At 44.8% G+C, this 14,872-nt stretch overlaps 1 protein-coding gene across 7 annotated transcripts in view; it reads left to right on the plus strand.

Moving 5' to 3' along the window:
* ATAD2B (ATPase family AAA domain containing 2B) overlaps positions 1-14,872 on the plus strand; it is a 123,076-nt gene that overhangs the window by 46,200 nt on the left and 62,004 nt on the right. For all 7 annotated transcript variants that reach the window (XM_088467294.1, XM_088467297.1, XM_088467295.1 and 4 more), the window contains exons 12-15: positions 10,912-11,086; positions 13,462-13,550; positions 14,183-14,342; positions 14,466-14,556. In XM_088467294.1, the coding sequence (XP_088323420.1) occupies positions 10,912-11,086; positions 13,462-13,550; positions 14,183-14,342; positions 14,466-14,556 (515 nt within the window). The remainder of the gene's footprint in view (positions 1-10,911; positions 11,087-13,461; positions 13,551-14,182; positions 14,343-14,465; positions 14,557-14,872) is intronic.

Consider the following 14,872-nt stretch of genomic DNA (forward strand, 5'->3'; position numbering starts at 1 on the left):
TGTATCCTATGGTCTGGCCAGGGCTTCCGTGTCTCTCTGTACCACTGTCTGTCTTTCACAGCTGCTTGCCAGTCTGATCATATTGTGTAAGTAGAGACCATCCCAATATGCTATATTTTCATTGTTACATACCACCCTATAAAGCTAAACACTGCTGAAATTGATCACAAACTTTGACCTTAATTAAAAATGTAGCCCCCCGATTCAGAGATGTTTGCGCTATTGAGTAATTACTTGCTCTGGCGCCTGCTCAATGTCCTGGAAACCCCTTTGGAGCATGTGTACCACTCTGTGTCTGCAGAGACCGCTGTTGTGGACAGCGTTGCATGCAGTAGAGCTGGCTGTGGATAGCTCTGGGCGTTCCTGAGACGTTTCTGGGAGGCTGCTTAAAGTGAACACACAGTAGGCCGTGCTATGGGAGTGTCAGAGGCGTGTTCTCAAACGCAGCGCGGCAGCTACAGAGAGGCCATGTTTAGAGAGAGTTCAGAAGGAGACACTGATGGCCATAGGGCATCGTAAGTGGCGACGGTGGTCGCGATGATGGAGTCCACTGGCTGATTAGCACCGCCCACAGGCATTGAAAGTGGGCTCTCATCAGTTGCTCGTAGGCTGAAATTAGCATGTGCATATTATCGCAGCCACGCATCCGAAAAAAATCTTCCATCTCGGAATCGCTCGTAGATGCTGTAAGTGGCGCATGCGGGCCGCGATGTTAGCGCAGTTTGCAAAAAATCACGACAGGGAAATGTGAGCAGCAGTGGCGTTATGAGAGGGGGCAGCGCGTGTGGGCCTCACCCGGCTGTCACCAACTTAGGTGGCGACGCCAAAATGCCAGCTCATCTGCAGTGACAGGAGCCGGGTGCTGCACTGTGACATTGTCCTGTCATAGAAGAGGAGCTGACAGCCCAGTCTCCGAGGGCGGCCCAGCATCTCCAGCGAGTAAAGTCAATCCGGGATCACCAGTTATATTAGACCATGCCCCTTTCAGGCGCAGGCAGTGTGCGCACCGGGTGTCCTCAGACCTGGTGACACCCCTGGTGAGAAGTATAGTACAATTCATATATAGTTGCTGTGTAATTGTGTATATGTGCTGCATAGTGAGCTACTGACCAGCGCGGTTATATGGTCGCCCCTATGTTATAGGAGAACTCTTGTCTATCATCAGACAACTTTTACTCTCCCTGCTTCCTAACGTGCTTTTTGTGCCGAGAGACGGTTCTTGATATTTCAACAAAACTTTTAATGTTTCTATGTGATAAACCTACAAGGGGTTCCCGGGGGGGCTTAGGGTTAAGGTTAGGCTAGGGGAAGGGGGGGGGGGGGGGGGTAGGGGTAGGCACAACATAATCACTGTAGTTTCTCAGAAGAAAGGAAAGAAAATAGGACTCTGGGTCTCATTCAGACCCGCTCGCGAGCGCAGGACGCTCGCAAGCGGGTCGATGGTACCCAAATGCGCATGCGCATGACGGAGGGGGCTCCGTCGTGCGCATGGGCGAGACCCAGATAGCGACAGCCAAGCTGTCGCTCCTGGTCTCGCACCAAAGGGGGCGTGCTGTCGATGGTGATTGACAGCACGCCCCCTTTTGTGGGCATGCCGGGGGTGTAGCTGCCAGACGTCTGGCCCCACTGACATCACTAGTGATGTCAGTGGGAGTGATTTTGGCTCTGATAGAGCCAAAATCACTCCAGGGCTTGCGGTAGCGAGACCCTACCGCAGGGTCTCGTCGCAAGCCCCATGGTAACCCACAGCTATGCGAGCGTCCAAAAGGCCGCACCAAATTTAAATAGGACGGCCCTGATTCAGAGCGAGCGCTCTGGTCAGAGCATCCGGCTCTGAATCAGGGCCTCTGTGTGGGGGCACACTAAGAGGGAAATGGACTGTATTATATGTATAAATTAGAATACAAAGTCAACTGATAATAGTGACTGCTGCAAAATATATTTACTTGATAAAGTCACTTAATTAGACCGTATCATACTTATAAACATAACCTCTGGATGTATTAAAGCTCTCATAAGTATTATTTATTAAACGGATGTAATTCCTATATATTGTGCACCTCCAGATAGTTTGCTACAGTACTTCAAAAATGGGTATAGAAACAGATTACACCAGCGTCTTTCAACCACTGGCACACCGTGGCACACCAGTGTGCCGCGAGCGGTTGTCAAGTGTGCTGCGGTGGTCAGCTCAGGGCACTTATACTGTAGTGTGTTTTATTCCTATGGAGGCCAACGTAGTGTGTTTTATTCCTATGGAGGCCAACGTAGTGTGTTTTATTCCTGCGGAGGCCAATGTAGTGTGTTTTATTCCTGAGGGGGCCAATGTAGTGTGTTTTATTCCTGAGGGGGCCAATGTAGTGTGTTTTATTCCTGAGGGGGCCAATGTAGTGTGTTTTATTCCTGAGGGGGCCAATGTAGTGTGTTTTTATTCCTGAGGAAGCCAATGTAGTGTGTTTTATTCCTGCGGAGGCCAATGTAGTGTGTTTTATTCCTGTGGAGGCCAATGTAGTGTGTTTTATTCCTGAGGAGGCCAATGTAGTGTGTTTTATTCCTGAGGAGGCCAATGTAGTGTGTATATATTATATGTGGGAGCTAATGTTTGTTTTTTCATTGGTCACGCACGCCGCATCCCTGGATAGTTTTAAAATCTTGTGTGGTGTGCCTCTAGTTGAAAAGGTTGAAAATCACTGGATTACACTGTAATAAAATAACTCCACATGGTAATGTCTTTAGTTTTTATATAAATCCCAGAGTATATGTACATAAAGATTGAGTCTTTGACATATACCGTACACTCAAATAATATCCTATTAGGAAAGTAAAAACAATAGTAAGACACAGGTATTCACGTAATATCACACAGGCTATCCTATCGGGCAAATATTCACTCATAAATACTGTACATTCTAGAGAGAGAAACTCTTGAAATAGTATGCATATGTAATAAACACTGATAGAGCAAAATGTAACACAGCGTTTAGAGAGCAAGGGGCATATTCAATTAGACGCGAAAAGTCCTGTACTTTTCGCATGCCGGAGTTTTCGCCGACATCGCTGGTTTTCCATGCGAAAAAGTATTCCCGCTTTTAGCCATATTCAATTCCAAAGACGCGAAAACGGGACCCGGCGAAACGCAAACAGGCAAAGTGCTGTCAGTTTTGGGGAAATCAGCCTGACACCCCCAAAAGATGCACTAACATTGGGGTTCATGGTAGATGCCCCCGAGTAGCCCTGCTGAAGGTATTTGGGGTACTTAAATGCTATCATTAGCTGCTAATTAGCGTCTTTGCACAAGTGGTGATTAATAGCATTAAGCCGTTTTTTGGGGGTGGAAATAATTAGTCCCAGCAAATTTGGGGTACATGAAAATGAGTGCAAGCATGGTTAAAAATTGCAAAAGTGAGGTCTTAAAAAGCATTAATAATGCACCTGCAATCAAAAAAACACCTCCACCATACTTGCAGACCCCACCCAAAGTCTATTTAGCTAGTTTTTAAGTTCGTACCCCAACTTTGTAATTTTTCGTCCCCTTATTCAATGTAATTGTTTTGGGTGTTTTTTTTTTTTTTTTTTTTTCAAGAATTTTTTGACGCAGTTTACATTTGGGGACCTGTCCTAAGGGAACAGGGGTGGTTTCCCCACCTTTGCACCCCAAAACCACAATTCTGCACTATTTTCCAACAGCTATTCATAGGCGAAACTTTTCCGCCGGGTACATTGCATTGTGTTTTGGCACCGGCGAAAAAGTCGCAACAATTGAATACGGGGATAAGCTTCCGTTGGCGAAATGATATCACTGGCCAAACATTTTCGCAAAAAATGGGCTTTTCGCCGCCAATTGAATAAACAGATTCAACATGAATGCAATAAAACACTCAAAAGGCCAAGGTTTTCGATATGGCACAACTTCTTATGGATGCACCATTAAGAGAGAATGATTAATAGGATAGATTGCCATGTAATTGACGACACCTTAATTAGTTGTATACCACATATACTAATTATCCTACGATGCTTCCAGTGATTTGGTATGATCTGTTTGTAGACATGTTATTGATAACAACAAATTTATGCAAAATGTCTATTATGTAATTAATTATCCCTTGATTTGTAGATGTTTCCAACAATACTGCAATGTCCATTAAAAGTGGATATTTGTGCACATTTATCATATAATAGACGCTGAAATTTGCAGATGCTTCCAGTGATTGTGTAACGACTTGTGGATTATTCCGGATGGATACTGAATCAGCTCAGTATACTGAGTTTAGACATTTTAATTTGCAGATGCTCACCAAGACAACACAATATTTTTGTAGATGTATAATTACATAAACTTGATGTTCTACAGATAATCCCTTAATAAGTAATTCCATTGATTGTGTTGTATCTCTGCGAACACACAGATCAGAAATATAATCTATGCTGAGTATAGTCGTTCTATTGTCTCCTAAATACACATCCTGAGATTTCCCCATGCCATTCATGTGCAGTGTCAAAATAACGCGACCTGGATTCCGTTTTTAAATTAACGTCCAATGTCTTTAAATTATACCAGATGGATAGTTATAAATTATTCCAGATGGGTACTGCACAGGTTTGATTTCCTGGTGAGCTTCTTAATTTGCAATTACTCATAATGATGACACACTATTCTGTAGATGCATCGAAATTGATATTATACAAACTAGATGTTTATGAAAATAGCCCTTAATTGACAGACTCTTCCATTAATTGTACCGTGTCTCTGTAGATATTCCGGTCACTCTACAGACTCAACATGATCTGTTCCAATTATCATAGAAGTACATACCTTTCTAGGTTCAGTATAATCCTTTTAAAATTTTTTATAAATGCGTACATTGAGATTTATTGGGTCATTAACTATGCACGGGTTGATAGATGTAGCCTGATTTCAATGTTAAGGTGCATACACACTGTCAGACTTTGTAGGATGATAATGATAATTTTTTTTCGTTATATCGTACATGTCCATTTTTTGGCCCCTTCCAACCCCCACACGACGGACGATGCGCGGGCAAGGATGGTCGATAACTATAAAGACCATTGCCCGTGCATGCAGTCCAACCTGGTCGATAACTACCAGGAACGCGGGTCGTTATAGTCGTTTGGGGGTTGGTGGTGTGCTGGGTGATCAAAGAAGGCTCTGTATTTCCTTACTTTGGAAATATACTTTTTTGGAGTACTGGCTACTCTGGCAGCTTAAAATTTTGCAGGTCTGCCTTCAACAGCTACATTAAAGTCTAGGAAGTTTTCGCAGGACCCCAAACAAGCTAAGAGGTCCTGGTCGGCCTGATGTCCAGCTTCTAAGCCGGACGACAAACCCTCTGCCTGATGGGACGGGCCTCCTCCTGGGGGAGAGGGATGGGAGGCCGACTACTTCAATTTGCGGACTAATGGCATCAAATAACAGATGCCTGAGTCCGAGAAGTGGTTTTTCAGGGGTATGCTCTCACTTTTCTGAGACATCCTACCGAGAAGTTTTTTGCACTAACTCCTCCATTGGAGTCTTGACGTAAGTGGCCATACAGGAGGCCATTTACTTTCTGCTGCAGGCAGGGGTGATTAACCACGGTTCCCGTGGTTCAACAGGGAAAGGATTCCAATTTATTTTTGGTTCAGAAAAAGAATTTGTCTCATCGTTCTATTTTAAATCTGATAACCCGTATGTCGGTGAACCAATGACGTGTTCCCAAGTTCCGTATGGAAACTCTTCCATCAATGGAACCTGGGTTTTTTTGGGGGGCTTCTCTGGCCATTCAGGGTTCGTACTTCCATGTGCTGATTAAGCCATCTCACCAACAGTTTCTATGGGTTGTTGTCCTGAAACCGATTTCATGTACTGCACTTTGGGTCTTCGTCAAAATAATAGCAGTGATGACTGTCTTTTTCAGGCTTCAGGGATTCAGAATACGGCCTTACCTGGGCGGGTCTTCTGATAATGACATAGTCTCCAGCGATTCTACAACACCATCTCCAACTGACATGGCCTGTCTACAGAAGCACGGCTGGATAATCGATTGGAAGAAATCTTCTCTGTCTCCAATACGGATGGTACATCTAGGGGCTCTTCTGGATTCTTGGGCATAAAGGGTGTTTCTGCCAGAGGACAAGGCTGTGGCCCTGTCATTGCGAAAATTGCTCCGCAATCAAAGGGGATCCATTTTTATCAGCTATGCAGGTCTTGGGGTAGATGGTATCCACATTCGACATGGTGGAATATGCTCAGTTCCACTCCAGGCCTTTGCAGGAATTGATACGGTCTGTTCCATCTGGAGAGAATCATCTAGTACGGTACCAGAGGATACATAAGGATGGCTACATAAGGATCATCTAGATATAGGTCGCCGATTCTGGAACCAAGATGGGATGCTTGTCACCACCAAGGACGCCAACCTTCGTGGATTGGGAGAGTTGACATGTCATCACACCTTTCAGGGAAAATGGACAAATCAGGAAAGTCATCTGCCCATAAACATTCTGGAGCTTCAAGCAGTATATAAAGCACTCGTCATGCTCCACGGCAGGCCAATCCAGATCCAGTCCGACAATGCAACCACAGTATATCCCAATCGTCAGGGAGGCACGCGAAGTCATGCAACCATGAGGGAAGTGACAAACGTTCTGGTTTGGACAGAACGTCATCTGGCTATCTCTGCAATATTCATCTAAGGAGTCCTCAATTGGGAAGCTGACTTCCTAAGTCATCAGGACCCCTCCTGGGGGTTTTTCAACTCCTGGTGGACAAATGGGACCTACCAGACATAGACCTCATGGAATCGCATCACAACCACAAGGTGTCCCGGTACAGGTCCAGGACTGAAGACCCCTCAACCGCCTTCATGGATGCACTGGCAGTAAACTGGGATTTCAAGCTGGCGTATCTCTTCCCTCCTCCCAAGGATCCTCAAGAAATTCAAGCAGGAAGGCGGAACAGTAATACTAGTGTCTCCTGCTTGGCCAAGATGTCATTGGTTCACCGACATACGGTATCTATCCATAGATGGTCTGTTTCCTCTTCCTCCTCGGATCTGTTAGTGCAGGGTCCCTGCCTGCATCCGGACTTGCCTCGTCTGTCCTTGACGGGGTGGCTCTTAAGGCTTCCATTTTAAGACCCAAAGGTTTCTCCAGCTCTGTGATTTAAACTGTGCTTTGGGCACGAAAGCCTTCCTCTGCCTGCATCTGTTAGAGTTGGCTTTCTGTTGGGTGTTACCACAAGAAAGTATGACCCTAAGGTTTTAGGTTTTCCCGGGTACTTATTTTTTCTAGGCTTGGTTAGACTTTGGTCTCTGCCTAGCCACCCTGGGAGTGCAGGTTTCTGCACTGTCAGTCTGGTTCCACAGAAAGATTGCTTCTTTGCAGGATGTCAGAATTTTTTTTCAGGGGGTTCTCTGAGTTAAGCCACCCTTTGTCCCAGTGGTAGCACCGTGGGATTTGTCTTTGGTTCTCAAGGGGCTACAAGCTCCTCCATTTGAACCTCTGGACTCTTGAAATGGTTGACAGCGAAGATACCTTTTCCTCCGTGTTATCTCTTCTGCATGCAGAGTCACTGATTTGGTAGCGCTTTCTTGTTGCTCCCCATTTTTGATTTTTTTCACCAGGATGGAGCTGTTCTCCGTACAAGGGATGGTTACATTCCTAAGGTAGTGTCCCGTTTTTCATATGAATGAAGAGATTGTGTTACCAACTTTCAGTCTTCAGACCTTTTCTGTAGATGAAGCCTCCTTGGATGTGGTTCGTGTTCTCCATATATATGTGGAGCATACAAACTGTTAGAAAATCAGACGCTCTTTTTGTGCTATATGGTTTTCACAAACGAGGATGGCCAGCTAACAAACCGACTCTGGCGAGATGGCTGCGCTTGACTATCTCTCAGGTATACACACAGGCTGATCTCACTGTCTCAAACGCGGCGACAGCACATTCTACCCGGTCTGTGGGGCCATCATGGGCGTTTAGTTGTGGTGCCTCTGCTGAACAATTGTACAAGGCAGCCACGTGTTCTTCTGTCCACACTTTTCTTGGGTTTTACGCCTGTGATACTTTTGCCTCTCAGGATGCATCCTTTGGGCGGTGGATTCTCCTTTCTGCTCAGGTGCGTCCCCAACCTTAAGGGAACTGCATTAGGACATCCCCATGGTATCCCTGTGAATTCCTATGGATCCTGAAGAAGAAAATTAGACTTATGGTAGACTTACCATTGATGACTCTTTTTCTTCGAAGTCCATAGGGTTCACAGGGCACCCACCCTGATGCACCCGGCTTAATTGGGTAATTTTTCTTTCGGGCACGGATTCCCTCATATTCTGAGGGTTTCTGGTGTACGATTGTTCTTCCTTCTCCTCTTTCCTTCTCCTGCCTTGGACTTGTTTACAGAACTGAATGCCTGTGGCCAGGGGTCGGGGTATAAATGGAGGAGGACCGTGAGGTATCCTGGGTGCTGAAAGCTTAACTGTTTGGTGCCTGGATCACTTCAACCACATTATCCTCATGGTATCCCTGTGGACCCTATGGACTTCGAAGACAAAGAGTTATCAATGATAAGTCTACCATAACTCTTATTTTTATTTCTAGTATTTCTTGTTGGCATTGCTGACCAGCTAGTCATGGGGTTGTAATGAAACCTGTCTGTCTATGCTTTTTATATGGCCGATGCATATGCAGCAGTCATTTTTATTGTAGCAGGTTAATAATCCCTATAACATAGGGAATGATGTGCGGCACATTTGGCACAAGTTATCACTACTGTTTAGTTGTCATGGGCAGAATCAGTCTTTGCTCTGTATTGCGCCCTCTATCTCCTTTCCAGACACCGCTACATGCAAATCATCGCTGTGTTTCCCTTTGTATTCCTGTGACGGCTGCAGGTTCATGGAACCGGACTAATTATAAATAGCGAGTTATACATTTTTTACATTTTCTTCTCTGGTTTCATTAGGTGCTAATTATGTTTTCATTAAATCTGACACAAGTATAATATAATTGTCTTTAAATATTACTAACAAAAAAATAATTAAATCTGCTTTTTGTTCCAGATATAGTTACAAATCAGTTTAACGTAAGGCCCATTTTTTGGGATCCTACTTGTGCTTAATACACCTCCAGTGACATGTTATACAGAGGCGCCGAGCTGCGGAGCCCTGTGCATTATCCCCTGGCATTAGATGTGCAGCCCACTGAGTCGGCGACTGAGCCTGGTTACTGTGTTTTGTGTGCCGCTCCGTGTTGGCGGAACAAGAGTTAGTGTTATTGTTTTCCTTCTCTTTACTTTACGGACCAATGATACCTTTCTCAGCTCTCAGCTCAGACAGCTTTTACCATATCAAAATCAGCATGGTAGAGGTTTTTTTTTTTTTTTTTTTGCAAAATCTGCTATAAATTTATCATGAACAGTATTCCCAGTTTTAAGTAATAAAAACATTTCCATATGGATGGCTAGGAGATGGATTATGTTTTATTTTATTTTTAAATCTGTCTGCAAATTGCAGATACTAAATGAATCCTGGTTGTCAGGTTCTGGAGTAGCTGGTCACTATATTGGCCTTAAACCACCCTGTATTGATTAAATTGTATGTACATATTGTAATTTTACAAGTACAAATCTTACTTCTGAGTAGTTACTAAGACACCGTATACACATGCATTACACAGTGGTGGCTACCTGCTCAGGGATAGGCTTGTTACTAGTTTGCACGCCTGACCTGGAGCTGCATTTGGGTTAGTGCGGTGACTAATATCTGCTGAGTCTCGGGGGGTAAATTTACGAAGAATCGTGTCTGGCCGAGATTTTATTCCTGTTCGATTGTCCCCCTTATTTTGAAACTCAAGTGCAAAACAAACAAACCAGTGTTGCAGTGTTTTGTAGTCAAGTCCTTCCTTGGTTTCCTGTATGTCCTGATCTTTAGTAGGTGAACAGAGGAGAATCAAGGTCAATTATTTTCATGCCCTGTATAGTGAGTGTAAATTTGCGTATCCACTAGCAGATACCGGCACAACCATACGATTAAAACTTCATAATCGTACCGTCGTTCCCTTTCCCCCTGCAGTGCCTACACTGAATGATGGATCGTTCAGCGTAGGCCCATAAGTCGTCTCTGAACATGGGCAATCTGTCGTTATCGGCAGATTGACCAGCACGTTGAGTAGATAATTTGTCGTAAATGACCAGCGGGAGCGCGCATCGCTGGTCGCTTCCGACATATTAGTGCTCGATTACTGAGCGATTGCACGATTCCGATGTATTTGTGCAATCGCTCAGTAACATCGCGTAGTGGATACGTGGCATTAGGGATCACCTGCTAAGGGCCTTGGATGCAGCTGCAGCATTTCAAAATGGTGGAGGAAATTCGAGCAGGTCACTCGTGCAGATTGTGGGGAGCAGTGGATGGGCTGGTAGGGACCCACTAAGGACTAAGGAAGTAGTTGCAGGTGACAGGCACTGTAGGGATCAGGGAGCTGGAGATGCATGCAGGCCAGAAGTGTGGTGTGGCATCATTGCGCTTATGGGACCCAGGCAGAGGTGTCTCCTATCCCCCCCCCCCCCCAAAAAAAAAAAAACTTCAGTAAGCCTCAAATCTCGGCATGCTTAGATCAGCCCCTCTGTAGGAATCCAGCAATCTGCAGTCTGTTTGTAGTATCCCCTGGGACACTGGGAAGGTCATTTCCCAGATCTGACTTCTGAATACCCCAGTGTGATGTATGATAGAGAGACCTTGCTCTCAGTAATTCGATCATCACAGTTTCTGTATTTCTTAAAAAAAAAATATATATATATACTGTATATGTATCAATAATAAAAAAGCTTCGATTGCTAAACAATCCTGTTGTGCTCTGAAGATGCTACAACCCTACCGACATGTTCAGTGACACACTTGCTCTTCTCTTTAGGGGATGTCTGTTTTATGGCCCCCCTGGGACAGGGAAAACATTGGTCGCCAGAGCCCTCGCCAATGAGTGCAGTCAAGGCAATAGAAAGGTTTCTTTCTTCATGCGCAAAGGTGCCGACTGCCTCAGTAAGTGGGTCGGGGAGTCCGAGCGTCAGCTGCGACTTCTGTTCGATCAGGTAAGTTGTGCCTCAAGTGTTTTATTATGTTAGATCTTGTCCTTTATTATACAGTTATCTTGTAAAACCTTAGAGGTAGTTCAGGTACCTTACGACCTACCCAGAAACCGTTTAAGTTTGCCACTGGGAAAGGGAGGCTGGGAGGGCCAATCGGAATCTATAATATCATGACTGCAGCTTCTGATTGGGCTTCCGTGTCTCACGCTCCTTACACAGTGTCACAAACGGCTGCTTGAAGCTGGCTCTGGGGTTTGCAGCTTGTGATTGGTCCCCCCTACTCATACCCCTAACACACCCACACCATTTGTGAGCCGTTATTGGTTGGCTGGTTCTGTATTCTCATATGACCACCTACAGGGGGCGGGCGTGCTATTTTTCATGATGGTTGCCCAGCTTTGTTGGTAAAGCTTTTGATTTTAGCTGTAGTTTCATATAATAAGTTGACAGATTTCTTCTGTCTTATTATAGAAAAATTAGTTTTATCTTTTCATTTTTTAAATGGTGGTCAATCATTTTTACAGCTCACTATTGTTTTTCAGGGATGTTTGAGAGATATATATATATATTTTATTATGTCTTGTACAGATCCCACCCTTGCCTATAAGACCGTGAAATGCCCATTGATGTTAGTGTGGAAGCACGATGTGTAATAGGCATTATTATGATGTGAGGAGGGGAGTAGAGTTAAAGTTAAACGGGAATCCACAGAATGAGAGATGGCATAAGGAGCAGGGGTCCCAGCAGCACAGAGTATATCAGGAGAGGAGTGATTTGTTATTTGGGACAGAGCTGCATGGGTCATTGTCATGTGAAGAGGGGAATGGAGGCAGCAGGAAGCCACAGATTGAGTTTTATAGTGGAAGGAGCAGGGCAGCACAGAGTATATCAGCAGATGAATAATGTGGTAGTGAGGACAGGGCTGCATGTGACAGGGTTAGTGACATGATGTGAGGAGGGGAATGGAGGCAGCAGGAAGCCACACACACAGTTGTAGAGTAGAAGGATCAGGGCTCTTCCTACAGTGTAGAGCAGGGGTAGCCAACCTCAGTCCTCGAGAGCTACTAACCAGTCATGTTTTCCAGGCCACCTAGCTGGTGCACAGGTGTATTCATTACTTAAGCTTGCCATACACACTACAAATATCTGGGAGATCCGCCCGATATATGCGGATCGCCCCGATAATTGTAACGTGTGTGCGGGCGACTGAGGGTTAAATATTGCTCGGTCAGGCATGCCGGATTGTCCAGCATTCCTGTCCAATGCGATATTTATGAGGTAAACTGTCAACCGCATCGGGTAGTGTATGCCCAGCCGCGGCCGACAGACAGACGTTTCCTGTGTTCTATCCCATGGAAGGAACAGGGAAATGTCTCCTCCCCCGGGGGCGGGCGCAGATGTTGGGCAAATACACTGTGAGTAATAAGCAGGCTACCAGAAAAGATGTCTGACAGGCATTTTATCTGGCCGTGTATGCCCAGCTTTACTGAGACATTTGAAAAGATCCACAGGTGAAGCTGATTTTCATTTGTGATTCTGTGAGGAGACCTGGAAAACATGCACTGTTTGCTACCCCTGGCGCAGCGCAATCATTGTATGTGTAAATAGGCAAGATGCGGTCATCAGTATTAAGCAGGGGCCACATGAGCGTCCGACAATGGGCACAGGGTGGTCCCTGAGTTTTTTGGACAATAAAGCGGCTCCGAAGTAGCTAATACTGGGGTCTGCATTCTCCCTGATTGTTTCTGCAGATTTGCCCACTTGTGTGGAGGTGTCCTTGGCTGGGTGTGGGATCTAATAGTTAGCTGGGAGGTTTATGTGAAGCTCCTTACATTCTGATGCAGGAATGCATAGTGTCTATGAAACTCACCACTATAGGAAACGCAGGGTCATATTCAACTCTATAATCTAATCTAAAATCTGAACGTTTTAATTTAATAAAGGTCTGTAGTGCATTAGATCAAAAAAGCTAAATTGTACCCATACCAGCCAATCAGATGTGTTTTCTTTACCTTCCGAATGACGTGTTCAATTTTTTTTTTTTTATTACATTTATTCTTTATTGGAGTAGCAGTAAAAAAATTACATAACCGAGCCAAGGAGTTGAGTAATCTGAAAATATTAGGTATGGTCAGGTAGCTGAACGTAGGAGATCTAAAAGAACATTGTTAATGATGTCATCAGCAACAGCACAGGCTGGTGGGTGACAGGTTAATATTTGATTGAATGTTATAAGTTGCTAGGAGCGACCACACATGCTCACCACTCGGGCCATTGGTCTGGCCCTAATTGCTGTACGTGGCTGCCGTAGTATTGGATTGTTTGTGTTTCCATTGGATATTTGGCATATAACCACCCTCTGCTATGATTGGTTACAGGCATATGTGATGAGACCGTCTATCATATTTTTTGATGAAATAGACGGGCTGGCTCCGGTCCGATCCAGCAGGCAGGATCAGATCCACAGGTACGTGTTTAGTGGTTTTATTTAGGGAGGAGGTTTTGTTACTTTTGTGTCACCCTGTTTGGTAATTGGTGGAATCCTTCAGCAACTCGTTACTGGCTCAGAGCAAGCAGCACAGAGTAAATCAGGAGATGAGTAATGTCTTAGTGAGAACAGGAGCAGTGACCTGATGTGAGGAGGGGAATAGAGGCAACAGGAAGCCACAGTTATACTGGAGAAGGAGCAGGGTCCTCCAGCAGCACAGAGGATATCAGGAGATGAGTGATGTGTTATTGAGGACAGGGCTGCATGTGACAGGAGCAGTGACGTTAGGAGGGGAATAGAGGCAGGAGGAAGCCATGGAGGTATGTTGTGGTAAGAGCAGGATTCCCAGCAGCACAGAGTATAACAGGAGGTGAGTGATGTGTTAGTGAGGACAGGGCTGCATGTGACAGGGGCAGTGACATTATGTGAGGAGGGGAATGGAGGCATCAGGAAGCCACAGAGTGTTAGACAGTGGGAGAAGCAACATATTCCAAGAACACCTGGTAGTGGGTGCAATTCTCTGGCTGGTGGGAGCCTGAAGTGAATACATCCAGCTTACTCATTACTGTGTACGAGCTATTTGCAAATGACTTGCTGTCTCTCTCCTGCAGCTCTATAGTGTCTACCCTGCTTGCCCTCATGGATGGGTTGGACAATCGAGGGGAAATAGTAGTTATTGGTGCTACAAATAGACTTGATTCAATAGATCCAGCACTCAGGAGACCTGGTCGCTTTGACAGGGAATTTCTTTTCGGCTTACCTGATGAGAAGGTGAGCACTTTGGCTAACTTTTGAATGTTTGCTATGTAATCACCTTTTTGCTGTTCTATTTCTATGGTTTGTGGTTTTCTCCCCCCCCCCAGTATGCAGCTAATTGTTTCATTTCTTCACTAGGCAAGAAAGCACATTTTACAGATACACACCAGGGACTGGAGTCCCAGATTGTCTGATGTGTTCCTGGAGGAATTAGCAGAAACATGCGTTGGTGGGTTGTGTAATGCAGCTTACATTATACATAAGATTTCTGTCAAGGGTGTAGAGAGTGTGGTATTGTACAAAGACCAATAATCTATTCACGCCGCAGCATGCATGGCTCATTATGGTTCTACACTACTTTATTTAGGTGTCATTTAATGAATTTCCTTACTAATTGCTTTCTCAGGGAAAATAAACTCCATTATTGTACAACGAAAACTGCACAGAAGACAGCCTAATCTTAATGCAGACTGATCCCATTGTGTATAGATGTAGAGAGGCTTCTTGTTGGGACTTGTGCATTATTGATTAGTTTTATTTCCAGC

This window comes from Taudactylus pleione, unplaced genomic scaffold, assembly GCF_031769625.1.
Source record: "Taudactylus pleione unplaced genomic scaffold, aTauple2 ptg000070l, whole genome shotgun sequence".
Taxonomy (NCBI): Eukaryota; Metazoa; Chordata; class Amphibia; order Anura; family Myobatrachidae; genus Taudactylus; species Taudactylus pleione.